This window comes from Heterocephalus glaber, unplaced genomic scaffold (assembly GCF_053883595.1).
Source record: "Heterocephalus glaber isolate CG9 unplaced genomic scaffold, H.glaber_assembly_v1.0 deba00001608, whole genome shotgun sequence".
NCBI classification, from domain to species: domain Eukaryota; kingdom Metazoa; phylum Chordata; class Mammalia; order Rodentia; family Bathyergidae; genus Heterocephalus; species Heterocephalus glaber.
In genome coordinates, this window is record NW_028258379.1 from 41,046,529 (window position 1) to 41,073,598 (window position 27,070).

At 60.7% G+C, this 27,070-nt stretch overlaps 2 protein-coding genes across 36 annotated transcripts in view; one reads left to right on the forward strand and one right to left on the reverse strand.

Moving 5' to 3' along the window:
* The first annotated feature begins 59 nt into the window (after positions 1 to 59).
* Positions 60 to 10,251, forward strand: Pld4 (phospholipase D family member 4). Of its 2 annotated transcripts, none has more exons than XM_004836843.4 (10): positions 60 to 4,168; positions 5,442 to 5,608; positions 6,195 to 6,378; positions 6,714 to 6,834; positions 7,242 to 7,369; positions 7,956 to 8,156; positions 8,751 to 8,890; positions 8,992 to 9,157; positions 9,247 to 9,343; positions 9,664 to 10,251. In XM_004836843.4, exons 1-10 carry the CDS (start codon positions 4,142 to 4,144, stop codon positions 9,864 to 9,866), a joined length of 1,434 nt encoding a protein of 477 aa, XP_004836900.2. In that variant the 5' UTR covers positions 60 to 4,141; the 3' UTR covers positions 9,867 to 10,251. The 2 variants fall into 2 exon arrangements, with proteins under 2 accessions (XP_004836900.2, XP_087051808.1); XM_087195682.1 differs by having other exon boundaries at positions 5,442 to 5,557.
* A 2,285-nt stretch (positions 10,252 to 12,536) lies between these two features.
* The window catches only part of Ahnak2 (AHNAK nucleoprotein 2), a 37,388-nt gene continuing 22,854 nt past the window's right edge, over positions 12,537 to 27,070 (reverse strand). For 19 of the 34 annotated variants that reach the window (XM_087195650.1, XM_087195669.1, XM_087195670.1 and 16 more), the window contains 5 exons: positions 26,686 to 26,781; positions 24,316 to 26,208; positions 21,088 to 23,838; positions 19,297 to 20,610; positions 12,537 to 18,819 (listed from right to left, as the gene is read on the reverse strand). In XM_087195650.1, the coding sequence (XP_087051776.1) occupies positions 12,874 to 18,819; positions 19,297 to 20,610; positions 21,088 to 23,838; positions 24,316 to 26,208; positions 26,686 to 26,781 (12,000 nt within the window). In that variant the 3' untranslated portion in view covers positions 12,537 to 12,873. Of the gene's footprint in view, positions 23,839 to 24,030; positions 26,911 to 27,070 lie in introns of all 34 variants that reach the window. The other 15 variants (XM_087195657.1, XM_087195667.1, XM_087195666.1 and 12 more) reach the window with 15 other exon arrangements.

Consider the following 27,070-nt stretch of genomic DNA (forward strand, 5'->3'; position numbering starts at 1 on the left):
CCATTCGAGGACACAGCGCCCAAGTATGCAAAGTTCGCTCTTTGAAGTATGCGAAGTGCATAAAATTAGGCAGCAAGAGAGGCCTCGGGTGCGGTGCTGGGAGCCCCTTGACAATCCCAGTCCTTTCTCCTTGTGTCTCCAGAGGGCCCTTCCTCCCGGGGCCGTTGCTGTCTGCTTAGGCACAGGTGCAAGTCCTGCTGGTGCAGGTGGCTGCAGACCGAGCGCCCCAAGGACAGCCTTCCCCTTAGCCGGGCGCTCTCCTGCTCAAGTTCTGGGCTGGCTGGCTTGCTTTGGGGGCGGGCGGCACAGGCCTAGACTGGGATGCACCTGCTGCCTTGGCTGCCCACCGGGCCCGAGTCTCCCTTGACGAGCCTCAGCCTGCCCAGGCTCCTGGCCCAACCATGGCTTCCCTGACGGGAGAAGCAGGGAGCTGTGCTGCCTACGCGTCCAACCCCTCAAGCGCCGGGAAGGGTGTGTGGAGGTGGGTGGGCAGGCTGGCAGGCTCAAACTCACCAGCCTGTTACGTCCCAGGGAAGGGAAACTTCAGTCCCACTGCCGGCCCTTGGGGAAAGAACGTGCGGCCTCTGCCTGCCCCCACCCCCGCCCGGGATGCGTTGAGGCCAGGCTGGAAGAGGAGGCAGCCAAGCCGAGTGCCCACCAGGAAGAGGCCAGGCCAGGCCCCGCACGCCTCACTGAGCTGCTCTGTGGAGGTGGAGGGGAGTCAGGGCAGCGGCCAGGCTATGTGGGATGGGAGGGAAGGAGGCACAGTTTGGGCTGCTCAGCGGGGAGCGAAGAAGGTGTGGCTGGGCCTCAGGAATGGACGGGGTTGTGGGAAGGGAAGCTGAGGGCAGAGGTCGGAGCCCGCACAGGCTGGTGCTAGGGGCGGAGGGGCTCAGCTGGCACAAAGGGGCCGTGGGGCAGCGGAGGGTGTAGGTGACAGGGCGAGCTCGTGCCAGGGTCTGGGGGTGTCGCAGGGAGCAGGACTCAGCTTGGAGTGTGAAGGCAAGACCCTGTGGACAGAGATGGCGGCTCAGTTGCTCTGAGCCTGACGTGGGTCTTGGGCCATGTGCAGAAATGAATAAAACACGCCAAGGCGTAGATACATGAATCATTCTCTTTTTTTTTGGTTCCAGGGATCGAACTCAGGTCCTTGCACTTGCGCAGCAGGGGACGAAACCACTGAGCTAAATCTCTGGCCCCCATGAATCATTCTGATTAGTCTTGTTGTTGGCAAACAAACCTGATCTCCAGAAAGAATTAGGCTCACATATTTTCCATGCACAAACAATGGCTTTTTACAAACTTGTGTTCATCATGGTGTTTTGCTCATATCCCAGAGACCCCCTTCTCCCTGCTCCTCTTGTCTAGCAGTCTCCCTTCTACTTCCAGGTACTGCTTTGTCTAGATTCCATGCATTAGGAAGAGTACAATGCTGTCTTTCTGTATCTGGCTTGTTTTGTTTAATGTGACGGTCTCCAGTTCCATCCAGTGGCCGGCACGTGACATGACTTTGTTCTTCTTTATGGTTGAGTGATACCCCATGGTCCATACAAACCACACTTTATCCATTAACAGGCATCTAGGCTGATTCCGTTTGCCACGACAAAAGTGAGAATGCAGGTATCTCCATAGAAAGCTGATCCAATCCTGAGTGTCTGCCAAGGAGTGGTACAGCTGACTCATATTATAGTTCTGTTTTTAGCTTTTCAGGGATCTCCACCCTGATTTCCATATGGCTGGACTAACATTCTCACCAGCAGTGCAGGAGAGTTCTTTTTTCCCACATCCTCACCAGTATTTATTGTCTTTTCTATTATGGATGAGAGCCTTTCTGACTAGGGTGAGATGGAATCTATGTAATGGCTAAAGATTTTTTCATACACTTATTGGCCATTTGTAACTCTTATTTTGAAAAGTGTTTATTCAGTTCACTTTCCCTCTTTATTGGTTTAAAACATTTTTGTTTGATTTTAGGGGTTGCTTTTTCTTGGTGGTCTGAGTTCTACATACTGGATACTATTCCTTTTTCAGGATAGTAGTTGGTGAGGATTTTTTCCCATTTTATAGGGTTTGTCTTCACTCGGTTGATTGTTTACTTTGCATGCATAAGCTTTTTAATTTGGTGTGGTCTCATTCAGTGGCCTGTGCTCTTTTCCCCTGAGCTACTGGAGTCCTGATCAGGAAGACTGTGCCTGTGTCCACACCTCAAAATGTTTTCCCTGTGCTTTCTTCTAGCAGTTTCAGTTTCTGGTTTTGCACTGGGGTCTTTGATCCATTCTGAGTTTATTTTTTTATGAGGCAAAAGATAAGAATCTACTTGCAATTTTCTACACGTGAAAATCCAGTGTTCCTGGAACCATTGTTGAAGAGGCTGTGTATTCTCCAGCATATGTTGATGGCATCTTTGTTTATGAGAATCAGATGGCCATAGTTATGAGAATTTATTTCTGGGTCCTCTGTTCTGTCCCATTGGTCAGCTTTTCTGGTTTTATTCTAGTACCATGCTATTTTTGTTCCTATGGCTTTGTAGTATATTTTGAAATTGGGTGTGCTTTGCACAAGCCTTGCTTTTTGCTCAGGACTCCTTTGGCTATTCGGGCTCCTTTGTGCTTCCATATGAATTTAAGGATTGTTTTTTCTAGTTCTGTGAAGAATCTATGTCATTAGTATTTTGATGGGGATTGCATTGAATCTATTGTTTTCTGTAATATGGCTGTTTTGGTTTTGGTTTTGGTTTGGTTTTTTATTTCCCCTCACAGAGACATTTTATAAGTAGACAGGAAATTGAAGAAAAGAATATTTCCCTTTCCAAAAACCCCGCCAAGTCCCTCACCCCCTCCCGAGACCACCAAGGGCTCCAGTCCCAGGGTCAGGCCTGCTGCAGGGGCTGGCAGCTGGAGCACTCCCTGGGGACCTCCGCTGCACTTCTGGTCCCTGCACCGAGGAGCTGTGCCCCCTCAGGCAGAACCACGGCCCCTGTGGGCCCAACTCCTGCTTGAATGTCCCCAAGCCTGTGTCCATGTTGATTCGAGGCCCCCGTGCACAGGCCTGGATGAGGTGTGGGGAGGTGGCAGGTAGGGTGCCTGGCCCCACGCAGCCAGCTGTCCCCCACGGGAGAAGCCTGTCCACGCACCACTGCAGCCCAGGCCCCTTCCTGCCTTGGTCACTGGGGCCTCTCAGCCCAAGTCCCCACGCACCCAGCCTGTGGCAGCACCTAGGTATCTATGACCAGCCGGAAGGCCTGGAGGGGAGGATGGGGCCAGCCAGGTCGGCAGTGTCCAGGAGGAAGTGGAGGGTGGAGCTCACTTCCCCTCACCCCCTGGCCCCCAGACACGGACACGGCCTCAGGAATGCCACCGCCTGGGGGCACTTGCTGTTCCTCCCTGAGGCCATGCTGAGGTCAGCACTCTGGACAGAGCCTGGTGGCCAGCTTGTGACCAGGGTGAAGCAGGCGCTGCTCCCAAGCCCCTGTCCCCTGAGGGCTAAGGCAGCCTCTGCTGGGCACCTCCAGTCAGGTTGCTCTCCAGGCAGCCAGTGAGCATCCCCACCTGCATTCTCCAGCACAAGGTCCTGACTGCCTCCACCACCCAGCCTCCCTGTAGCTAGGTGTGGCCTTGTGACCAAGCGCAGAGCAAGTTCTCGATCATGGTCACCTAGATCATGGCTGTGGGACCTGGAAGCAATGGCTGAGCTTCAGCAGCCACTGTAGGGGCATGAAGCTAGGAATCATAGAGATTGGAGGCTAAGAGCTGAAGGGACCAGCTTCCAATGGCTGTGGAGCCACTGCCATGTCTAGACTTGGTCAGCTGAGCCCTATGATCTAGTCACCTCCCCAAAGCTCTGCCCATAGGCATGTGGGGGACATCTGGTTCTAAACCCTACCAGAGAAATAAGTGGTCTTGGTAGGCCACTCTGGCGGGGTCTCTGTCCGGAAGCCAGGCTGACATGATGGCCATAGCAGTGGGGTGCCCTCTAGAGGAGGGTGGGTTCTCTCTGGTGGGACAGTGCTCAGCCCCGCCCTCCAGGCTCCAGCGGCCTCTCAAGAGGGTGTGGGGACACAGGGCAAAGAGGAAGAAGCTGAAGGGGAAGCAGCAGGTGCTGCCTGAGAGCGGAGGCCCTACAGTCTGCAGCTGGAGCCGGGATGGACACCAGGGCAGGTCCTCCAGAGGTAGGTGTCAGCCCTCCAGGGCCGATAGGAAGGGGTTGCTGTTATCTCCACGACCCATCTCCAGGGCTCACAAAGCGCCCAGCTGGCCCTGCAGTGCCTTTCTGTGCCCAGTCCATGCAGCCAGGGCTCCTGGGGCATCTGGGTCTCCAGCAAGCTGACCACCGGGCTGGCTTCTCCAGCCTGGGACAGACAGCCAGGCCCTACACCCTGCAGGCCAGGAGCATCATTTGCACCACTGGCCACGACCTCAGATGCCCAGAGTCCCATGGCTGCCAACTCGGGGCCTAGGAGGCTCAGTGCCCTGCTCCAGAGGGGTTCCCAGCTAAGCCTAGCCAGCATCTCCAAGGGAAGGACCATGGGAGACGTCCAGAGCCCTTCTCTGTGGAAACACTGGCAGCAGGGCCACCGGGGGCATGCTGGCCTGGCTCCCAGCTCCCGGCGAGGGTCTTCTCAGGGGACAGGCAAGCCCCCATCCCCGCCGGCCCCGGCAGCAGTGCCCGGTCTGGATCCATGTCCTCCCAGTGCCTTGCTGTCCAGACAGCAGCGCCACAAGGCCAGAGCAGGGCCAGGCCGGAAGGGAAGCGGCTGCCTGCAGCCAGTGGGAAGCCACTGAGCACCAAAAGCAGAATTGGTACTTTCTGACTGCTTTGGACCATGGTTAGAAAAAGGAACCGAGACTCCTTGTGTTGACACCAGCCACAGGGGACAGGGGGCTGAGGGGTCAGCTGTGCTTCCCACAGAACCCTGCAGGCCCCTGCCCAGCTGAGGTTTGGGATGAAGCTGGGACTGGGCCCACACCCAGGATGCACTGCAGGGGAACCCCATGGGGAGGGGCCACGCTGTGGGTAGGAGCTGTGGGTGGCGCCTGCACCCCCACCCCGGGGTCGTTCCACCTTGCCCCATGGCCTGCTGGGCGGAGTCGGCACGATAGGCCTGGGCCTGAGAGGGGTCTGTGGACTCAGCGGTCAGAACAAGTTCTAGCCCAAGTCCTGAGTGCAATGATTTTTCAAACTCAGCGTTTTCATAAGCTTGAAGTTCCCCGGGCTGCAGTGGAGAAGACAAAATCAGCCCCGCAGTGGTGATCAGGGGCCCCAGGCCCACCCAGCCCACTGCAGACTTGCCTGTGTTCCTCTGCTGGGGGACTGGGAACAGCCAGTCACCCCAGTCGGAGGGCTGGGCCCCTCTTCATCCTTCTTACCTCTCCCCCAGCAGCCCAAGCCCAGCCTGTGCAGCCAGGCCTCTGGGCCCTTGCTGGTACTATCATCTCCTGCAGGTGCTGGGACTGCTGGCCATGCTGGGGCTGGGCATCATGACTGCCACCTACCTCCTGGTGCGAGGGTCCCCTCCTCCTGCCTGCTGCCAGCTGAACCCCAAGGAAGAGCCCCTCAGGTCCTGGGAGGCCCTGGGTGGGGCGGCCCCACCGCAGAGGGACTCCTGCCAGTGAGTGAGCGTGGGCTGTGGGTGGGCAGGGCTCAGCTGGGTGCTGTCTGCCATCCACCCTCGGGAGCCTGGGTGGCATCACCCCCCCACCCCCACAGGATGATGTAGGTCAGGGGGCAGCTGGACTGTCTAGCTGGAGCTGGGTCTGGGAGTGGTACAGACTTGGGGTGCCATTTGTAGCAAACCAGAGCTGCCGCTTGAGTTCTGGCCAAGGCTGGTGAGCACCATCCACTGCCAGGTGAGCTTGGCACCTCTGTAGTCCTCCCATCCAAGCTTCCGCCCCCTGACTCCTCTTACCCTTTCTGCCCTGCCATGGGGCCCTGCACCCCACAACCCCACCCTCCCTCCAGGAGGGAGAGCCCCTGGCAGCAGATGAGCTTCCAGGGTCACCACTTCCAGAGCTGGGTGGCTCAGTTCTGCCCTTCTCTGCTGGTTTAGCTGCCTGTTCTTTGTGCCCTTGTCTGGGCTTAGGCCACAGGACTGCATGGTGGCAGTCCCCGTGCTGGGCAGCAGGATGGAGCAGGCGAGGAGGTCAGCTGGTGGCCCTGTGGTCTCACACGCACCTTCTTGGCCCTCTGCCTTGCAGACTTGTCCTCACCGAGAGCCTCCCCCAGGACTTGCCGTATGCCACTGGCAGCCCCTCAGCCCAGTCCCTAGCCCTTGCCTGGCTGCAGCTGCTGAACACCGCCCAGGAAAGCATCCATGTGGCCTCCTACTACTGGTCCCTCACAGGGCCTGACATCGGGGTCAATGACTCATCCTCCCAGCCGGTGCGTCCCTGGCTCCAGCCTCCAACTCTGGGGCTGCAGGCTGTCCCTGCCCACCTGCCCAGGGCAGGGCACACTCAGCCGCCAGTCCAGAGCTCCTGGGGATGGAGCAGGGCTGGCACAGCAGGGACTCCAGGGGCAGGGATGTCGGAGCACAGACCTCTGGGCTCTGAGCATGTGACTGCTTCGGCACAGTTCAGCGCCTGGTCAAGGGTTGTCTGGACACCTGGCCTCACCTGAGCTGTGGGCAGCCAGGGGCCTGCAGAGGGCAAGGGGCAGGAGTGCCCTAGGGCAGAGATGCCTGGCGGGGATGCCACTCACAGCCACCTGCCTTGCAGGGCGAGGTCCTTCTGCAGAAGATGCAGCAGCTGCTGGCCAGGAATGTCTCACTGGCCGTGGCCACCAGCAGCTCGGCACCAGCCAGGAACTCCACTGACCTTCAGGTGCTGGCAGCCCATGGTAGGTGTCTGTGCCACCCAGGCCCTGCTGCCATCCTGCTGGCACCACGAGACAGGGCAAGGGCAGCAGAGTGCCCGGGGTAGAGTGTGTGTCCTTGGGGTCCCTCGAGGGGCTCTGCTGGGCTCGAGGGGTGCCAAGCAGCACAGAGGGTCTCTCTCCATAGGGCCTTGCATGCAAGTCTGGGAGGCTCAGGGTGGACAGGGTCAGCAGCATGGACCTTACAAGCTCCTGAAGGGGCCAGCCCAGGCCTCAGCACCCTCTTCTGTGAAGAGGACCATAACAGCATCCACATGCAGGCTGGTCTGAAAATAACTGCGTTGGCTCAATGGCCAAGAGCTCAGAATCCAGTGCAGCACACAGCTTGCCCCGAGCGAGAGCTCACTCCCACTCTGCCTTCACCCCACCAGGTGCCGAGGTGCGACATGTGCCCATGCAGCAGCTCATCGGGGGTGTCCTGCATTCCAAGTTTTGGGTCGTGGATGGGCAGCATGTCTACATGGGCAGTGCCAACATGGACTGGCGGTCCCTGACACAGGTGAGTCCCAGGAGCCCCACTGCCAAGGCCTTTCCCTTATGCACTCGGAGAAAGCCGGGGTCACAGAGGAGCCTGGGGTCATGTCGTCCTGCGGCTGAGACTGGTTCCCGGGTTATGAGATTCTGCACAGCCCTGCAGTCATGGCGTGGAGTGACACTCAAGGACACGGCCAGGTGCCCACATCATACCACCAGGGACACACGCAGATTTCAAAGCTTGCGCCTGTTTTCGGGAAGCAATGAGCTAAGCACCTGGCGGAGGCCTGGGGTGTGCTTAGCGCTGGAGCATGCGCTTAGCATGTGCAACCTGGTTTCTAACCCCGGCACCAGAAAAAAAAGTGTTGAAGAATGTGAACACGGTGACTGTGCTCACGGCGTCCCAGTACAGCCGAGAACAGCTTTTTTCCTTCTGCTTGTCTTTATGCACTTTCTGTTGCTCGGGTAATAAAGAAGTGTTGCTGTGATCCCTAGAACTCAATGTGTGGGATCAACAGGGGCCCATGGAGCCCTGTGCCCTCTCCCACCCTGGCATAGCCTCCACACAGATCCGCACAGACAGTGCTGCCACCTGGTCCCGGTCCCCACAGGTAAAGGAGCTGGGTGCCGTCATCTACAACTGCAGCAGCCTGGCCCAGGACCTGGAAAAAACTTTCCAGACCTACTGGGTTCTGGGGGCGCCCCACGCCGTCCTCCCCAAGACCTGGCCTCGGAACTTCTCGTCCCACATCAATCGCTTCCAGCCCCTCCGAGGCTTCTTCAATGGCCTCTTCACCACTGCCTACTTCTCGGTGAGGCACTGCAGAGGGCCTGCCCCTGGCCACCTGAAGCAGCTGCTTGGTCCTAGGGAGCCATGGGGCTGTGGTCCCAGAGGGGCAGGTGGCACTGGTGGGCCTGGGGCTGCTTGGGGGCACAGGCTCAGCTCCAGGAGGCCCCAGCAGGTGCCAGCAGCAGGAGACAGACATTCAGAAGGTTGAGGGTCCGTTCAGAGTCTTGGGACAGTCTGCTGAAGTGCGGGCCGGGCCATGGGGAGGCCGGGGAGGCCCTCAAACCAAGCACTCCTCATTCCTTGGGAGGAAGGAGATGCCAGCAGCGCCAGTCACAGCACTCCGAGCGGTGCCTCAGCTGCCCGAGACTGACCCATGGCAGAGACTTTGTCAGAATGGGGCACCCGGCACACAGGGCTCCACTCTGGAGGGAATGGGCAACCTCCCAGGCAGGGCCAGTCCAGGGACAGTCAGTCCAGCTTGGCGCCCAGGAGGCCTTGCCAGTGCCCACCAGCCCCAACCCATGAACACACACAGTCAGGGCCTCTCGGGTAGCTCCAGGACACCAGGGACAGGTGGGAGCCAGCGGGGTGCCTTCGGGTATGACTTCCTCCACAGGCTTCGCCCCCTGCGCTCTGTCCTCGAGGCCGCACCCAGGACCTGGACGCAGTCCTGGCGGTGATGAGGGGAGCACGGGAGTTCCTCTACGTCTCGGTGATGGACTACTTCCCCACCACCCGCTTCAGCCACCCTGCCAGGTAGGACTGGGCGGGATGTGTGCCCTGCTGGTGGAGGCTATGCTGAGGATGGGCAGCCCTGGGCAAGCTCCCCTCCCTCCTGCAGCACCCTGCTCCTCCAGGTACTGGCCGGTGCTGGACAACGTGGTGCGGGCGGCAGCCTTTGGCCAGGGCGTGCACGTGCGCCTGCTGGTCAGCTGCTGGCTGCACACTGACCCCACTATGTTCCCGTACCTGCGGTCACTGCAGGCCTTCAGCAACCCCAGGGCTGGCATCTCGGTGGACGTGGTGAGGACTGGGTTCAGGGGGGCTGGGAGAAAGGTGGACCCCCCGCTCCGAGCCCAGCCTGATGTGTTCCTCCTACTCGGCCTCGGAAGAAAGTGTTCATTGTGCCCGTGGGGAATCACTCCAGCATCCCCTTCAGCCGGGTGAACCACAGCAAGTACATGGTCACGGAGAAGGCAGCCTACATCGGTGAGTGGCTGGGGACCTGTGGGTGCTGGGCAGGGGCTGCTAAGGTGGATAGGGTCTCCAGGAGCATTTGGGGGACCCTGGGTTAGCACAGCTGTCTCCAGGCTTCGGGGGCATGGGTGGGGAAGTCCTGACCCTGGGGGTCCAGAAGGCTGAGTCAGGATACCCATCTCGCTGTGACATGGCCGGAGCTCTGCTGTGAAGAGCCAGCTGACCCTCCTGCGCCTGCTCAAGGGTTTCCAAAGCCATGGAGCAGCTGCAGTAGGGGCCAGGCTGCAGGGGCCTGTGCCCAGGGACCCAGTGTTTCCTACCCCTCTCCCCAGGCACCTCCAACTGGTCAGCAGACTACTTCAGCAGTACCTCGGGGGTGGGCCTGGTGGTCCACCAGCAGGCCCCCCGAGCCCAGCCAGGGCCACCCCCCGTGCAGGAGCAGCTGCGGCAACTCTTTGAGCGGGACTGGAGCTCCCGCTACGCCGTGAGCCTCGACGGACGCACCTCAGGCCAGGACTGTGTTTGGCAGGGCTAAGGCCCAGCCTCCTGGCTCTGGGCCCACAGCCCTCAGTGGACGCTGCTGCCCATGGGGCATCAGTTCAGGTGCAGAGCTGCAAATGCAAAACAGCTTTACTTGGGCCTGAGAACTGCAATGCAGATCTGGCAGTTGTGACCGGGACTTCTGGGGTCACTCAGATCGCGCGTGGCCAAGTAGGCCTGGGGACTCTCCACGGGTTGCTGGGAGGAAGGTGACAGTGTGGAGAGGGGCCCAGCACTCACTGGTCCCCCACGACCCATCGCAAGGGCCATCGTCTCCAGGTACAAAGCTCATGGGTCGTGGTGACCGCTGTCCAGCTGCAGCCCCAATAAGAGACGCTGACAGCCTGAGGCCTGGCCCAGGTCAGGGTCAGCTTGTGGTCTTTTTCTTGTCCTGTCATGCATGCACGCGCTTGCCTCTGCTCCATGCTGAGGCACTATTTCCCGAGGTCGGCTTGGCTCAGCCCTCCCTCGGAGTCCAGCTGGGGCTCCTCAGCTGCCTCCCGCTGAGGCCCTCCTGGGTCTCGACTGCTTAAGCTTTGTGATCCAGATGCAGGCCCCAGGCACCCCCTCTTTGGGGAGCCCCCAGATGCCCCAGCTCTGATGCCCCAGAGCTGCAATTTGGGCCCATGAGAGTCTGTCCTCTGTGTGAGCACAACAGGAACTCCCTGTCCATGGTCCCACGGACTGAGGAAGGCCAGCCACGAGCCCACCGAGTCTCACCCAGTCCAGCCTGCAGGACACCGGGCCAAGTGGGTGGGTGGCACTAGCGACCCCTTGTGGGGAGCCCAACCCCAGAATTCTGGCTCACGGGCTGCGGGGGGTGAGAGCTGAGGGATGGATGCCACAGGTGTGCCTGAAGGGTACAAGGTGTGAGAGCCAGCCCCACTCATGCAGCCCCCACGGGTGGCAGGCTGTGCAGAGCTGGGGTCTGTGGCCAGGCTGCCGGCCGAGCCTCGGGGGGTGGAGCCATGGTGTGGGCGGGGCTGTGGGTGGCTCTGGATACACAGGCGTGGTGTGCATGGGCGGGGCTCTGAGTTTGTGGGTGCTCTTGGACTGGACAGCCTGGGGCTGTGGACAGTTTTCAGGGGTGGCACAGAGTGTGGGGGTGTGGCAGGCGTGTAGGAAGGGCTGGTGCCTGGGCAGGCTCGGTGGAAGCACCCACTCAAGAGTACTAGGGCTGGGCGCAGAGGTCGTGGGTTTGAGCTGGAAGAGGAAGGGGATGTCTCAGCGGTGAGATGCAGCCCCCCTGAACAGGCACCAACTGAGCCCCGCTTCTGTTGTGGGTGCCTGCAGAAGCTCTCTGCTCCGGCTCCCAGGCCTGATGACTCTGCCCAGGCCTGGAGGCCGCACTGCTGCAGCCCAGCTCAGTGGTGTGAAGGGCACTGGGTGGTGGACACCGGGGTCCTGCCCTCTGCGGTTCTGGGTCCTGCTCTGGTGAGCAGTGCACAGCTCACCCCCAGGGAGGTACCCGTTCTCTCTGCCATCCTGGTGCCCTCTTCCACTGCCCACCTAAGAGTGTCTTGGACCTCAGCGGCCCACATGCCAAGCACACCCTGCTTTGCCTGGCTCGTGTGGCCCCAGAGAGGATGTAGCTGGGGAGTCAGGGCCCTACCCTGTCCTGCAAGGCCCCGAGCTCCTGGGGCTGCAGCCCATGTGCCCGGCAGCAGGCACGCTCCCAACCTGACATCTCACCTGCAGGGGGCAGGCCCGGGCCTTGCCTGTCACCAACAGAACACACAAAGGGAATAGGATGTCACCTGAGCCTCCTGGCAGTCTGTCCCTAGTGGCCTTGGTGGTGTGGGCTGTCCCAAGGAGAGGCCTGTGTGGCAGAGAACTGGAGACTCCCAAGCACACAGCATGAAAGACTCACACAGGGAACTGAGCCCCCCGAAACCCCAGGGCACCCTGACATTCCAATACTACCCGAAGGGCTGGCCTGACTCCAGGCCCAGATAGGACAGAGGCCTGCCATGTGCCCCAGTGGCCCCCGCACATGGTGGGCAGAGGGGGAAAGGCCCTTGGAGGGGAGTACAACAGCCCAGGGCCCTCCCTTTCCAGAACTTTCCCCATCCCCTGACTTGGGTGGCCCAGCCAGCCTCAGGGAAAGATGTGGTGGCCCACAGTGGCATGAGGACAAACCCAGTCGGTGCTGTGCCACACTCCAGACTCCTCTGGGCCTTCTAGGGGCCAGCTGGGGAGCCACAGGTGAGCAGCTGTCCTCAGGACAAGGAGCCCAGACGTGGGCCTGGAGGGCATCCACGGGCAGCAGGGGCGAAGCAGACCCCCAGCCTCCCTGCAGCCCCAGTGGACTCGCTTCCTGAGGCTGTGCAGAAGGAGGCCGCCGAGGCCAGGGTGGCTGTGGAACACGGCCCCAGACCTGGCCGGGGACCCAGCCAAGCACCCTGCTCCCTGCCACCCCTGCCCCATACAGGCTTCCGTCCCAGCACCACCTGCCCGCTGCCAGGAAGGGGTACGTGTCAGTGTCCCCTGCCTGCCCTGCCTTCCTCCTCCAGCCCGTGATGCACAGTGAGAAGGAGCAGCCGCTCTGGGACGCATCCTGGACTCTGGCTTCTAGATTGACCCACAGCACCCAGGACCAGGAGTGTGGGGGAAGCGAGCACAGGGAGTTTGGGCCCCAGAACAAAGAGCACAGCAGCCTTTCCACTGGGATGCACTGCTTCCTTTATTGCCACCAGGGGGCACTGGGCCAGCGCCAGCCAGGCCTGGCTGGAGGGTGTACACAGCTGGGTTCTGGGTTCAATGATGAGCACCCTGGAGGAATAGCAGGATGCCCTCAACATGTGGACGACTGGATCTGCTCTTCAAGGAGTCTGGTGTCTTCTCTGCCTCCACAGCCTGGCGGGAGCTGGGCAGTGTGAGGTGTGGAGGTTCTCTCCAAGTTCTGCTTCGTCCACCTTTGTGAATCAGGGGTGCCATGTGGGGCCGGGATGGGGTCTCCATGCTGCTCTGGCCTCTGCCCTGACGTTGCACCTGTCTGGCCTTCATTTGCCCGCGGGCCTGGGTCCAGATTCCTCGCCAGCGGGGGCATCAGGCTCCAGCAGGATCAGCTCTGTTCTCGCCGAGGACGCCACCATGTCTGGGGTGCCCGGGGCCATCTCGGCTGGTTTGCTGCCCCTCTCCTCCTCCTCAGGGGAGAAGCTTTCCCGGGCATCGAAGAAGGTCACACTTTCTTCCCAGAGCTTCTGCTCGGCCAGGGCTGTCTCTTCCTCTGTGCTTTTGGTCTTCTCAGCAGGCGAGGAGGAGAAGCCTAATTTGGGAAACCGGAACCAGCCCACCCTCTCTTGCCTCTTGGGTGGTTCCAAGTCTGGCCAAGGCCCCGGCTGGGTCAGGACAGGAACAGATCTTTGGGCATCATCTCTGGAGCCGGCATTGGTCTCACTGATGGAGGAGAACCCGATGTTCGGAAGCCAGGACCACAACAGACCCGAAGGCTTTTTTCCTTCTGGCCTTCCTTTTGGAACTTGGTCTTCGGCCGCCAGCTGTGCTGAAGCCCCACTGCTGTCCTCAGGGAGAAATTCTAGGATTTCTGCAGGCTCATCATCATCATCAGAGCCGCTGCCTGCAAGTGGAGGCCTGGCAGGGTCGTCAGACCCAAGCGTCTGCAGCCCAGGGAGGCTGGTGCTGCCCGCTATCACCTCAAATGGCTCTGTGGCATCAGGGGCGCCGTCTTCAGGGAGGGAGTCTGCTGTGGGTGCGGCAGAGCCCTCCGGTGCCCTGGAGTCTGGAGCCTGAGCAGGAGGCCCTAGGGTCTTCAGCTTCAGCAGAGAAAATCCGTATGAAGGTGTCTGCACGGTGGATGCGGGGATCTCTGACGCCCACACAGTCTGTGTGGAGAAGGCCTCGGGGGCCATGTGCTCCACTCGCTCTGGCCTCACCTGGCTGCAGACCAGGACCTCACGACTCTCAGCCTGCACTCCCTGGATGTGCACCTTCACTTTGGACACTGGGGAACCTTCCAAGGGGCGGCTGGGGCCCATAGGCTGCTCCCTGGGCTCCTCGGCACCTGCCCTCAGGAGGCTGGCACCCCAGAGCCCCGGCCCTGGGTCCACACCTGCCTCTGCTTCACTCACGTCCCTCACCACAGGGAAGAAGATGTCCATCTCTGCCCCCGGGGCGGGGAAAGAGAACATGGGCACTCTGAGCTTGGGGAATGTGACAGTGAGCACAGAGTCTTCCCACAGCCGCCGCGTGTCCAGCACGGAGACCTGGGATGGCATGTCAGTGCTGGACACCCTCAGTGGCACAGGTCCTTCTGACCCAGAGGGCCGCAGCTCTGCTCCCTCTTCTGCCTCCATGAGGTCGGGCCGCTCTGCTGCAGGAGCCTGGGCTTCTGAGGGCTCCCCACTGGGCTTCTGAGGGGGGAAGGAGCCTTCAGCTGGATGGACCTGGACCTTGGAGCCGGGCTGGTCCCCTCCAGACCTCCTCAGGGAGGGGGGATGCCGCTTCAAGCCTGAGCAGTCCAGATCACGCTTTAGAACATCTGCACGGGATGCGCTCCCAGAAGCTGTCACCGCTGCCTCTACATCTGGAGGCTTCAGGGACACACTGGCCTCCACCTCTGACCCAGGAACCCAGGACACCAGGACACTGGCGACTGCTGCTGCCTCTGCGGGTGCAGTGGCCACTGGCATGTGCACCTGAGCCACATCCTGTCCCCGGGCCCCGCCTCGCTCCTTGGATGACAGCCGCCTGAAGCCAGGCATATGGAGCCTGGGCATTCTGAACCAGCGCTCCTGTGAACCAGCTATGGGCCCCCCAGCAGTGGGGGCCTCCTCGGGGCTACCCAGGGAGGGAACTCTGTCTGCATGTCCTAGGGGTGCCTTCAGGGGGCCTTCTATGTTGGGGGCTGTCCCTTCCCCCTGGGGCTGCCTGGCTGAGATGTCCCGGAGCCCAAATCCTTCGCTGCCTCCTCCCACTGCCGAGTCACACCTGGGATCAGCATCACACTGGCTTGCCCCCTCCTCGGCCGGGAAAGACCCAAGATCCAGTTTGGCAGATCCCACCCAGGGGCTGGAGGTCTGTGGCAGCTGGAGGGTCACATCCCCTTCTTCATGGGGTCCTCCAGGAAGGCCTGTGCTGCCTACACCACCCTCGCTGCCACCCCTCTCTGTGGCTCCACAGTCACCTGCAGCTGTACTGCTACAAAGCACAGCGTCTGCGTCTCCTGGTGGCCTCAGGCCTGCTGGGCCCTTGGACGCCTTTAGCTTGGGAAGGGCCAGTCTCGGTAGGACAAAGCCAGCCTTCCTGGTCCTCCCCGAGTCGCCTTCCCTCTCTGGAGTCAGGGCCATGTGTGACTGCACTCGGGAGTCCTGAGCCCCAGGGTGGGGGTCCTCATGATCCAGACCCATGGCCAGGCTCCCTGTGGGGTCTTCCAGGTGGCACGTGCTGTCCTCTCTGGGCCTGGCCTCCTTCTTTGGCGACCAGCTGAACACCGGCAGCTTGAAGCGAGGTGTTTTGGAGGGACTCCCCTTCCCCTCCTGCTCAGCAACCCCGGCAGCAGCTCGTCCTGCAGCTGGGCCCAGGAGTTCTGGCACCACCTGAGACGCAGGGACAGCCGTGGATGGTGGCTGGGAGACTGGCAGCTGGGCTACCTTCGCTGCATGGATACAGTCCTGCCTGGGCTCCTGGCTGAGAAGTGGGACAAAGCTCCAGTCTGCGGACCCAGAGTCTGCCTCAGGAGCCACTTCCAGTGGAACAGAAAGCACGAAGCGTGGTTTATGGAACATAGGGAAAGTCACACGACTCTGAACCCTGGGAGACAGAGGACTCTTGGGATGAAAGCCTCGGCCAGGGGGAATGGGCAGAGGACCCTGCTCAGCCTGGTGGCCCACAGAGCACTGCACTCCTGCAAAAAGAGCACTGGCTGGGGACCCAGAAGTGGCATCCTGGGGGGCTCCAGGGGTGAAGACAGGGCTGAGCATAGGAACCTGGAACTGGGTAACCATCACACCGTCACTGGGAGGGAGGACAGAAGGCCCTGCCCCAACACGAGTGAGGTCAGCGGTGCCCGTGCTGAGGGACGGGAGCCCCGAGAGGGCGAGCCTGGGCACCTGCAGGGCTGTGTCCAGGCCTGGCAGAGCTGCTTCCGGTGACGTGGCAAGACTGAGGCCAGACAGGTGGGAGGACGAAGGGGCCTCTCCAGGGCCAGGAACGCCCTCCAGTGCTTTCCGATGACACAATTGCACTTGACGCTTCTCGACAGGAGGCTGCTTGGACTTACACGCTTTTCCATCTTTACCAAAGGGATAACTCACACCAGATTCAGTGAGATCACCAGAAGCACACTCGTCAGGAGCCATTCCTGGGTCTCCAGGTGCCAGTGTATAACTCATGCCAGGAAACTTCAGATTTTCCATGAAATTTCTAGATGATAAAACAGCATGACTCGTATGAAGACTAAGAGACGGAAGATTGAGAGGAGAAATGTGCAGCTTGCTGTCCTTGGTTTCCACCTCTGCCTCCAGCTGGGCGCCGGCAGTCAGGACGTCCAGCTTCATGGTGGGCAGCGACACTTCCAGCTCAGGGGCACCGAACTCACCCTCGGCACCTTGCACCTCCACTCTGGGACTTTTGATGTCCACATGGGAGCCCTTCAATTCCACTTTGGGCATCTTGATGCTGGGCATCAGCAACTTGGTCTGGTGTGCTTTCGGCCTTGCACATGTGGCGAGCAGCTCTGCATCAGGCAGCAAGCCCTTAGCCAACTTGAAGCCCACCAGGCCCACATCAGCGGAGGTCAGATGAACACCGACCTCAGGAGTCTTCAGCTCATCCTGGATGGCGGGTAGATACAAGTCAGACTCCACCTTTGGCACAGACACCTCGAGAGAGGCCTCCATGGACTTGCCAGGAGCCGACACGCCGAAGGAGGGCATCTTGAACTTGGGCATCTTGAACTTGCTGTCTTTGCCCACCACCTCACCCTGCAGCTTGCCACCAGGAGCCTGGACGTCCACCTCCACTCTGGGGAGCGACACTTCCAGCTCAGGGGCTCCAATCTCACCTGTGGCAACTTTGTCTTCCATTTGGGGGCCCTTGATATCCACCTGGGGCCCCTTCAGGTCGACTTTGGGAATCTGCACCTTGGGCAGGTGACCTTTCAGGCCTGTACCCGTGGTGGGCAGTTCTGCCTCGGACAGCGTGCCCTGGGCAAGCTTCACCCCCACTTGGCCGGCCTGCAGGTCCAGGTCAGCAGAGGGCAGCTGCATGCTGACCTTCGAGGTCTTCAGGTCACCCTGGATCTCGGCTTTGTCCACATCAGCCTCCAACTTTGGCATGGACACCTCGAGAGAGGCCTCCATGGACTTGCCGGGTGCCGTCACACCGAAGGAGGGCATCTTGAACTTGGGCATCTTGAACTTGCTGTCTTTGCCCACCACCTCGCCCTGCAGCTTGCCACCAGGAGCCTGGACGTCCACCTCCACTCTGGGGAGCGACACTTCCAGCTCAGGGGCTCCAATCTCACCTGTGGCAACTTTGTCTTCCATTTGGGGGCCCTTGATATCCACCTGGGGCCCCTTCAGGTCGACTTTGGGCATCTTGATGCTGGGCATCTGCACCTCAGACAGGTGTCCTTTCAGGTCTGCACCCGAGGCTATTAGCTCTGCCTCGGGCAGAGAGCCCTGTACAACCTTCATGCCCACCTGGCCGGCATGCAGGTCCAGGTCAGCAGAAGGCAGCTGCACGCCGACCTCAGGAGTCTTCAGGTCGCCCTGGATGGCGGGTAGGTCCACGTCAGCCTGCATCTTTGGCACAGACACCTCGAAAGAGGCCTCCGTGGACTTGCCTGGAGCAGACACACTGAAGGAGGGCATCTTGAATTTGGGCATCTTGAACTTGCTGTCTTTGGTTGCCACCTCACCCTGCAGCTTGCCGCCAGGAGCCCGGACGTCCACATCCACGCTGGGGAGCGACACTTCCAGCTCAGGGACACCGATCTCGCCTGTGGCAACATTGTCCTCCATTTGGGGGCCCTTGATGTCCACCTGGGGGCCCTTCAGGTCCACTTTGGGCATCTTGATGCTGGGCATCTGCACCTTCGGCAGGTGTCCTTTCAGGTCTTCACCCATGGTGGGCAGCTGTGCCTCGGACAGCGTGCCCTGGGCGAGCTTGACACCCACTTGGCCGGCCTGCAGGTCCACGTCAGCGGATGGCAGCTGAATGTTGACTTTCGAGGTCTTGAGATCACCCTGCATCTCAGGTTTGTCCACATCAGCCTCCAACTTTGGCATGGACACCTCGAGAGAGGCCTCCATGGACTTGCCAGGAGCCGACACACCGAAGGAGGGCATCTTGAACTTGGGCATCTTGAACTTGCTGTCTTTGCCCACCACCTCGCCCTGCAGCTTGCCACCAGGAGCCTGGACGTCCACCTCCACGCTGGGGTGTGACACTTCCAGCTCAGGGGCTCCAATCTCACCTGTGGCAACTTTGTCCTGCACTCTGAGGCCCTTGATGTCCACCTGGGGGCCCTTTAGTTCCACTTTGGGCACCTTGATGCTGGGCATCTGCACCTTGGGCAGGTGACCTTTCAGGCCTGCACCCGTGGTGGGCAGTTCTGCCTCGGACAGCGTGCCCTGGGCAAGCTTCACCCCCACTTGGCCGGCCTGCAGGTCCAGGTCAGCAGAGGGCAGCTGCATGCTGACCTTCGGGGTCTTCAGGTCACCCTGGATCTCGGCTTTGTCCACATCAGCCTCCAACTTTGGCATGGACACCTCGAGAGAGGCCTCCATGGACTTGCCGGGTGCCGTCACACCGAAGGAGGGCATCTTGAACTTGGGCATCTTGAACTTGCTGTCTTTGCCCACCACCTCGCCCTGCAGCTTGCCACCAGGAGCCTGGACGTCCACCTCCACGCTGGGGTGTGACACTTCCAGCTCAGGGGCTCCAATCTCACCTGTGGCAACTTTGTCCTCCATTTGGGGGCCCTTGATGTCCACCTGGGGCCCCTTCAGGTCGACTTTGGGCATCTTGATGCTGGGCATCTGCACCTTTGGCAGGTGTCCTTTCAGGTCTGCACCCGAGGCTATTAGCTCTGCCTCGGGCAGAGAGCCCTGTACAACCTTCATGCCCACCTGGCCGGCATGCAGGTCCAGGTCAGCAGAAGGCAGCTGAACGCCGACCTCAGGAGTCTTCAGGTCGCCCTGGATGGCGGGTAGGTCCACGTCAGCCTGCATCTTTGGCACAGACACCTCGAAAGAGGCCTCCGTGGACTTGCCTGGAGCAGACACACTGAAGGAGGGCATCTTGAATTTGGGCATCTTGAACTTGCTGTCTTTGCCCACCACCTCGCCCTGCAGCTTGCCACCAGGAGCCTGGACGTCCACCTCCACGCTGGGGTGTGACACTTCCAGCTCAGGGGCTCCAATCTCACCTGTGGCAACTTTGTCCTGCACTCTGAGGACCTTGATGTCCACCTGGGGGCCCTTCAGGTCCACTTTGGGCATCTTGATGCTGGGCATCTGCACCTTCGGCAGGTGTCCTTTCAGGTCTGCACCCGTGGCGGGCAGCTGTGCCTCGGACAGCGTGCCCTGGGTGAGCTTCACACCCACTTGGCCGGCCTGCAGGTCCACGTCAGCAGATGGCAGCTGAACTTTGACTTTCGGGGTCTTGAGATCACCCTGCATCTCGGCTTTGTCCACATCAGCCTCCAACTTTGGCATGGACACCTCGAGAGAGGCCTCCATGGACTTGCCGGGTGCCGTCACGCCGAAGGAGGGCATCTTGAACTTGGGCATCTTGAACTTGCTGTCTTTGCCCACCACCTCGCCCTGCAGCTTGCCACCAGGAGCCTGGACGTCCACCTCCACTCTGGGGTGTGACACTTCCAGCTCAGGGGCTCCAATCTCACCTGTGGCAACTTTGTCCTCCATTTGGGGGCCCTTGATGTCCACCTGGGGCCCCTTCAGGTCGACTTTGGGCATCTTGATGCTGGGCATCTGCACCTTTGGCAGGTGTCCTTTCAGGTCTGCACCCGAGGCTATTAGCTCTGCCTCGGGCAGAGAGCCCTGTACAACCTTCATGCCCACCTGGCCGGCATGCAGGTCCAGGTCAGCAGAAGGCAGCTGCACGCCGACCTCAGGAGTCTTCAGGTCACCCTGGATGGCGGGTAGGTCCACGTCAGCCTGCATCTTTGGCACAGACACCTCGAAAGAGGCCTCCGTGGACTTGCCTGGAGCAGACACACTGAAGGAGGGCATCTTGAACTTGGGCATCTTGAACTTGCTGTCTTTGCCCACCACCTCGCCCTGCAGCTTGCCACCAGGAGCCTGGACGTCCACCTCCACGCTGGGGTGTGACACTTCCAGCTCAGGGGCTCCAATCTCACCTGTGGCAACTTTGTCCTGCACTCTGAGGCCCTTGATGTCCACCTGGGGGCCCTTTAGTTCCACTTTGGGCACCTTGATGCTGGGCATCTGCACCTTGGGCAGGTGACCTTTCAGGCCTGCACCCGTGGTGGGCAGTTCTGCCTCGGACAGCGTGCCCTGGGCAAGCTTCACCCCCACTTGGCCGGCCTGCAGGTCCAGGTCAGCAGAGGGCAGCTGCATGCTGACCTTCGGGGTCTTCAGGTCACCCTGGATCTCGGCTTTGTCCACATCAGCCTCCAACTTTGGCATGGACACCTCGAGAGAGGCCTCCATGGACTTGCCGGGTGCCGTCACACCGAAGGAGGGCATCTTGAACTTGGGCATCTTGAACTTGCTGTCTTTGCCCACCACCTCACCCTGCAGCTTGCCACCAGGAGCCTGGACGTCCACCTCCACTCTGGGGAGCGACACTTCCAGCTCAGGGGCTCCAATCTCACCTGTGGCAACATTGTCCTCCATTTGGGGGCCCTTGATGTCCACCTGGGGCCCCTTCAGGTCCACTTTGGGCATCTTGATGCTGGGCATCTGCACCTTTGGCAGGTGTCCTTTCAGGTCTGCACCCGAGGCTATTAGCTCTGCCTCGGGCAGAGAGCCCTGTACAACCTTCATGCCCACCTGGCCGGCATGCAGGTCCAGGTCAGCAGAAGGCAGCTGCACGCCGACCTCAGGAGTCTTCAGGTCGCCCTGGATGGCGGGTAGGTCCACGTCAGCCTGCATCTTTGGCACAGACACCTCGAAAGAGGCCTCCGTGGACTTGCCTGGAGCAGACACACTGAAGGAGGGCATCTTGAACTTGGGCATCTTGAACTTGCTGTCTTTGCCCACCACCTCGCCCTGCAGCTTGCCACCAGGAGCCTGGACGTCCACCTCCACGCTGGGGTGTGACACTTCCAGCTCAGGGGCTCCAATCTCACCTGTGGCAACTTTGTCCTGCACTCTGAGGCCCTTGATGTCCACCTGGGGGCCCTTTAGTTCCACTTTGGGCACCTTGATGCTGGGCATCTGCACCTTGGGCAGGTGACCTTTCAGGCCTGCACCCGTGGTGGGCAGTTCTGCCTCGGACAGCGTGCCCTGGGCAAGCTTCACCCCCACCTGGCCGGCCTGCAGGTCCACGTCAGCGGATGGCAGCTGAACTTTGACTTTTGGGGTCTTGAGATCACCCTGCATCTCGGCTTTGTCCACATCAGCCTCCAACTTTGGCATGGACACCTCGAGAGAGGCCTCCATGGACTTGCCGGGTGCCGTCACGCCAAAGGAGGGAATCTTGAACTTGGGCATCTTGAACTTGCTGTCTTTGCCCACCACCTCGCCCTGCAGCTTGCCACCAGGAGCCTGGACGTCCACCTCCACTCTGGGGAGCGACACTTCCAGCTCAGGGGCTCCAATCTCACCTGTGGCAACTTTGTCTTCCATTTGGGGGCCCTTGATGTCCACCTGGGGGCCATTCAGGTCCACTTTGGGCATCTTGATGCTGGGCATCTGCACCTCAGACAGGTGTCCTTTCAGGTCTGCACCCGAGGCTATTAGCTCTGCCTCGGGCAGAGAGCCCTGTACAACCTTCATGCCCACCTGGCCGGCATGCAGGTCCAGGTCAGCAGAAGGCAGCTGAACGCCGACCTCAGGAGTCTTCAGGTCGCCCTGGATGGCGGGTAGGTCCACGTCAGCCTGCATCTTTGGCACAGACACCTCGAAAGAGGCCTCCGTGGACTTGCCTGGAGCCGACACACCGAAGGAGGGCATCTTGAACTTGGGCATCTTGAACTTGCTGTCTTTGCCCACCACCTCGCCCTGCAGCTTGCCACCAGGAGCCTGGACGTCCACCTCCACGCTGGGGTGTGACACTTCCAGCTCAGGGGCTCCAATCTCACCTGTGGCAACTTTGTCCTGCACTCTGAGGCCCTTGATGTCCACCTGGGGGCCCTTTAGTTCCACTTTGGGCACCTTGATGCTGGGCATCTGCACCTTGGGCAGGTGACCTTTCAGGCCTGCACCCGTGGTGGGCAGTTCTGCCTCGGACAGCGTGCCCTGGGCAAGCTTCACCCCCACTTGGCCGGCCTGCAGGTCCAGGTCAGCAGAGGGCAGCTGCATGCTGACCTTCGGGGTCTTCAGGTCACCCTGGATCTCGGCTTTGTCCACATCAGCCTCCAACTTTGGCATGGACACCTCGAGAGAGGCCTCCATGGACTTGCCAGGAGCCGACACGCCGAAGGAGGGCATCTTGAACTTGGGCATCTTGAACTTGCTGTCTTTGCCCACCACCTCGCCCTGCAGCTTGCCACCAGGAGCCTGGACGTCCACCTCCTCGCTGGGGAGCGACACTTCCAGCTCAGGGGCTCCAATCTCACCTGTGGCAACTTTGTCTTCCATTTGGGGGCCCTTGATATCCACCTGGGGCCCCTTCAGGTCGACTTTGGGAATCTGCACCTTGGGCAGGTGACCTTTCAGGCCTGTACCCGTGGTGGGCAGTTCTGCCTCGGACAGCGTGCCCTGGGCAAGCTTCACCCCCACCTGGCCGGCCTGCAGGTCCACGTCAGCGGATGGCAGCTGAACTTTGACTTTCGGGGTCTTGAGATCACCCTGCATCTCAGGTTTGTCCACATCAGCCTCCAACTTTGGCATGGACACCTCGAGAGAGGCCTCCATGGACTTGCCGGGTGCCGTCACGCCGAAGGAGGGCATCTTGAACTTGGGCATCTTGAACTTGCTGTCTTTGCCCACCACCTCGCCCTGCAGCTTGCCACCAGGAGCCTGGACGTCCACCTCCACTCTGGGGTGTGACACTTCCAGCTCAGGGGCTCCAATCTCACCTGTGGCAACTTTGTCCTGCACTCTGAGGCCCTTGATGTCCACCTGGGGGCCCTTTAGTTCCACTTTGGGCACCTTGATGCTGGGCATCTGCACCTTGGGTAGGTGACCTTTCAGGCCTGTACCCACGGCGGGGAGCTCTGCCTCGGTCAGCGTGCCCTGGGCGAGCTTCACCCCCACTTGGCCGGCCTGCAGGTCCAGGTCAGCAGAGGGCAGCTGCATGCTGACCTTCGGGGTCTTCAGGTCACCCTGGATCTCGGCTTTGTCCACATCAGCCTCCAACTTTGGCATGGACACCTCGAGAGAGGCCTCCATGGACTTGCCAGGAGCCGACACGCCGAAGGAGGGCATCTTGAACTTGGGCATCTTGAACTTGCTGTCTTTGCCCACCACCTCGCCCTGCAGCTTGCCACCAGGAGCCTGGACGTCCACCTCCTCGCTGGGGAGCGACACTTCCAGCTCAGGGGCTCCAATCTCACCTGTGGCAACTTTGTCCTCCATTTGGGGGCCCTTGATGTCCACCTGGGGGCCCTTCAGGTCCACTTTGGGCATCTTGATGCTGGGCATCTGCACCTTCGGCAGGTGTCCTTTCAGGTCTGCACCCATGGTGGGCAGCTGTGCCTCGGACAGCGTGCCCTGGGCGAGCTTGACACCCACTTGGCCGGCCTGCAGGTCCACGTCAGCGGATGGCAGCTGAACTTTGACTTTCGGGGTCTTGAGATCACCCTGCATCTCGGCTTTGTCCACATCAGCCTCCAACTTTGGCATGGACACCTCGAGAGAGGCCTCCATGGACTTGCCGGGTGCCGTCACGCCGAAGGAGGGAATCTTGAACTTGGGCATCTTGAACTTGCTGTCTTTGCCCACCACCTCGCCCTGCAGCTTGCCACCAGGAGCCTGGACGTCCACCTCCACTCTGGGGAGCGACACTTCCAGCTCAGGGGCTCCGATCTCGCCTGTGGCAACTTTGTCCTCCATTTGGGGGCCCTTGATGTCCACCTGGGGGCCATTCAGGTCCACTTTGGGCATCTTGATGCTGGGGATCTGCACCTTCGGCAGGTGTCCTTTCAGGTCTTCACCCATGGTGGGCAGCTGTGCCTCGGACAGCGTGCCCTGGGCGAGCTTCACACCCACTTGGCCGGCCTGCAGGTCCACGTCAGCGGATGGCAGCTGAATGTTGACTTTCGAGGTCTTGAGATCACCCTGGATCTCGGCTTTGTCCACATCAGCCTCCAACTTTGGCATGGACACCTCGCGAGAGGCCTCCATGGACTTGCCGGGAGCCGACACGCCGAAGGAGGGCATCTTGAACTTGGGCATCTTGAACTTGCTGTCTTTGCCCACCACCTCGCCCTGCAGCTTGCCACCAGGAGCCTGGACGTCCACCTCCACTCTGGGGAGCGACACTTCCAGCTCAGGGGCTCCAATCTCACCTGTGGCAACTTTGTCTTCCATTTGGGGGCCCTTGATGTCCACCTGGGGGCCATTCAGGTCCACTTTGGGCATCTTGATGCTGGGCATCTGCACCTCAGACAGGTGTCCTTTCAGGTCTGCACCCGAGGCTATTAGCTCTGCCTCGGGCAGAGAGCCCTGTACAACCTTCATGCCCACCTGGCCGGCATGCAGGTCCAGGTCAGCAGAAGGCAGCTGAACGCCGACCTCAGGAGTCTTCAGGTCGCCCTGGATGGCGGGTAGGTCCACGTCAGCCTGCATCTTTGGCACAGACACCTCGAAAGAGGCCTCCGTGGACTTGCCTGGAGCCGACACACCGAAGGAGGGCATCTTGAACTTGGGCATCTTGAACTTGCTGTCTTTGCCCACCACCTCGCCCTGCAGCTTGCCACCAGGAGCCTGGACGTCCACCTCCACGCTGGGGTGTGACACTTCCAGCTCAGGGGCTCCAATCTCACCTGTGGCAACTTTGTCCTGCACTCTGAGGCCCTTGATGTCCACCTGGGGGCCCTTTAGTTCCACTTTGGGCACCTTGATGCTGGGCATCTGCACCTTGGGCAGGTGACCTTTCAGGCCTGCACCCGTGGTGGGCAGTTCTGCCTCGGACAGCGTGCCCTGGGCAAGCTTCACCCCCACTTGGCCGGCCTGCAGGTCCAGGTCAGCAGAGGGCAGCTGCATGCTGACCTTCGGGGTCTTCAGGTCACCCTGGATCTCGGCTTTGTCCACATCAGCCTCCAACTTTGGCATGGACACCTCGAGAGAGGCCTCCATGGACTTGCCAGGAGCCGACACGCCGAAGGAGGGCATCTTGAACTTGGGCATCTTGAACTTGCTGTCTTTGCCCACCACCTCGCCCTGCAGCTTGCCACCAGGAGCCTGGACGTCCACCTCCTCGCTGGGGAGCGACACTTCCAGCTCAGGGGCTCCAATCTCACCTGTGGCAACTTTGTCTTCCATTTGGGGGCCCTTGATATCCACCTGGGGCCCCTTCAGGTCGACTTTGGGAATCTGCACCTTGGGCAGGTGACCTTTCAGGCCTGTACCCGTGGTGGGCAGTTCTGCCTCGGACAGCGTGCCCTGGGCAAGCTTCACCCCCACCTGGCCGGCCTGCAGGTCCACGTCAGCGGATGGCAGCTGAACTTTGACTTTCGGGGTCTTGAGATCACCCTGCATCTCAGGTTTGTCCACATCAGCCTCCAACTTTGGCATGGACACCTCGAGAGAGGCCTCCATGGACTTGCCGGGTGCCGTCACGCCGAAGGAGGGCATCTTGAACTTGGGCATCTTGAACTTGCTGTCTTTGCCCACCACCTCGCCCTGCAGCTTGCCACCAGGAGCCTGGACGTCCACCTCCACTCTGGGGTGTGACACTTCCAGCTCAGGGGCTCCAATCTCACCTGTGGCAACTTTGTCCTGCACTCTGAGGCCCTTGATGTCCACCTGGGGGCCCTTTAGTTCCACTTTGGGCACCTTGATGCTGGGCATCTGCACCTTGGGTAGGTGACCTTTCAGGCCTGTACCCACGGCGGGGAGCTCTGCCTCGGTCAGCGTGCCCTGGGCGAGCTTCACCCCCACTTGGCCGGCCTGCAGGTCCAGGTCAGCAGAGGGCAGCTGCATGCTGACCTTCGGGGTCTTCAGGTCACCCTGGATCTCGGCTTTGTCCACATCAGCCTCCAACTTTGGCATGGACACCTCGAGAGAGGCCTCCATGGACTTGCCAGGAGCCGACACGCCGAAGGAGGGCATCTTGAACTTGGGCATCTTGAACTTGCTGTCTTTGCCCACCACCTCGCCCTGCAGCTTGCCACCAGGAGCCTGGACGTCCACCTCCTCGCTGGGGAGCGACACTTCCAGCTCAGGGGCTCCGATCTCACCTGTGGCAACTTTGTCCTCCATTTGGGGGCCCTTGATGTCCACCTGGGGGCCCTTCAGGTCCACTTTGGGCATCTTGATGCTGGGCATCTGCACCTTCGGCAGGTGTCCTTTCAGGTCTGCACCCATGGTGGGCAGCTGTGCCTCGGACAGCGTGCCCTGGGCGAGCTTGACACCCACTTGGCCGGCCTGCAGGTCCACGTCAGCGGATGGCAGCTGAACTTTGACTTTCGGGGTCTTGAGATCACCCTGCATCTCGGCTTTGTCCACATCAGCCTCCAACTTTGGCATGGACACCTCGAGAGAGGCCTCCATGGACTTGCCGGGTGCCGTCACGCCGAAGGAGGGAATCTTGAACTTGGGCATCTTGAACTTGCTGTCTTTGCCCACCACCTCGCCCTGCAGCTTGCCACCAGGAGCCTGGACGTCCACCTCCACTCTGGGGAGCGACACTTCCAGCTCAGGGGCTCCGATCTCGCCTGTGGCAACTTTGTCCTCCATTTGGGGGCCCTTGATGTCCACCTGGGGGCCATTCAGGTCCACTTTGGGCATCTTGATGCTGGGGATCTGCACCTTCGGCAGGTGTCCTTTCAGGTCTTCACCCATGGTGGGCAGCTGTGCCTCGGACAGCGTGCCCTGGGCGAGCTTCACACCCACTTGGCCGGCCTGCAGGTCCACGTCA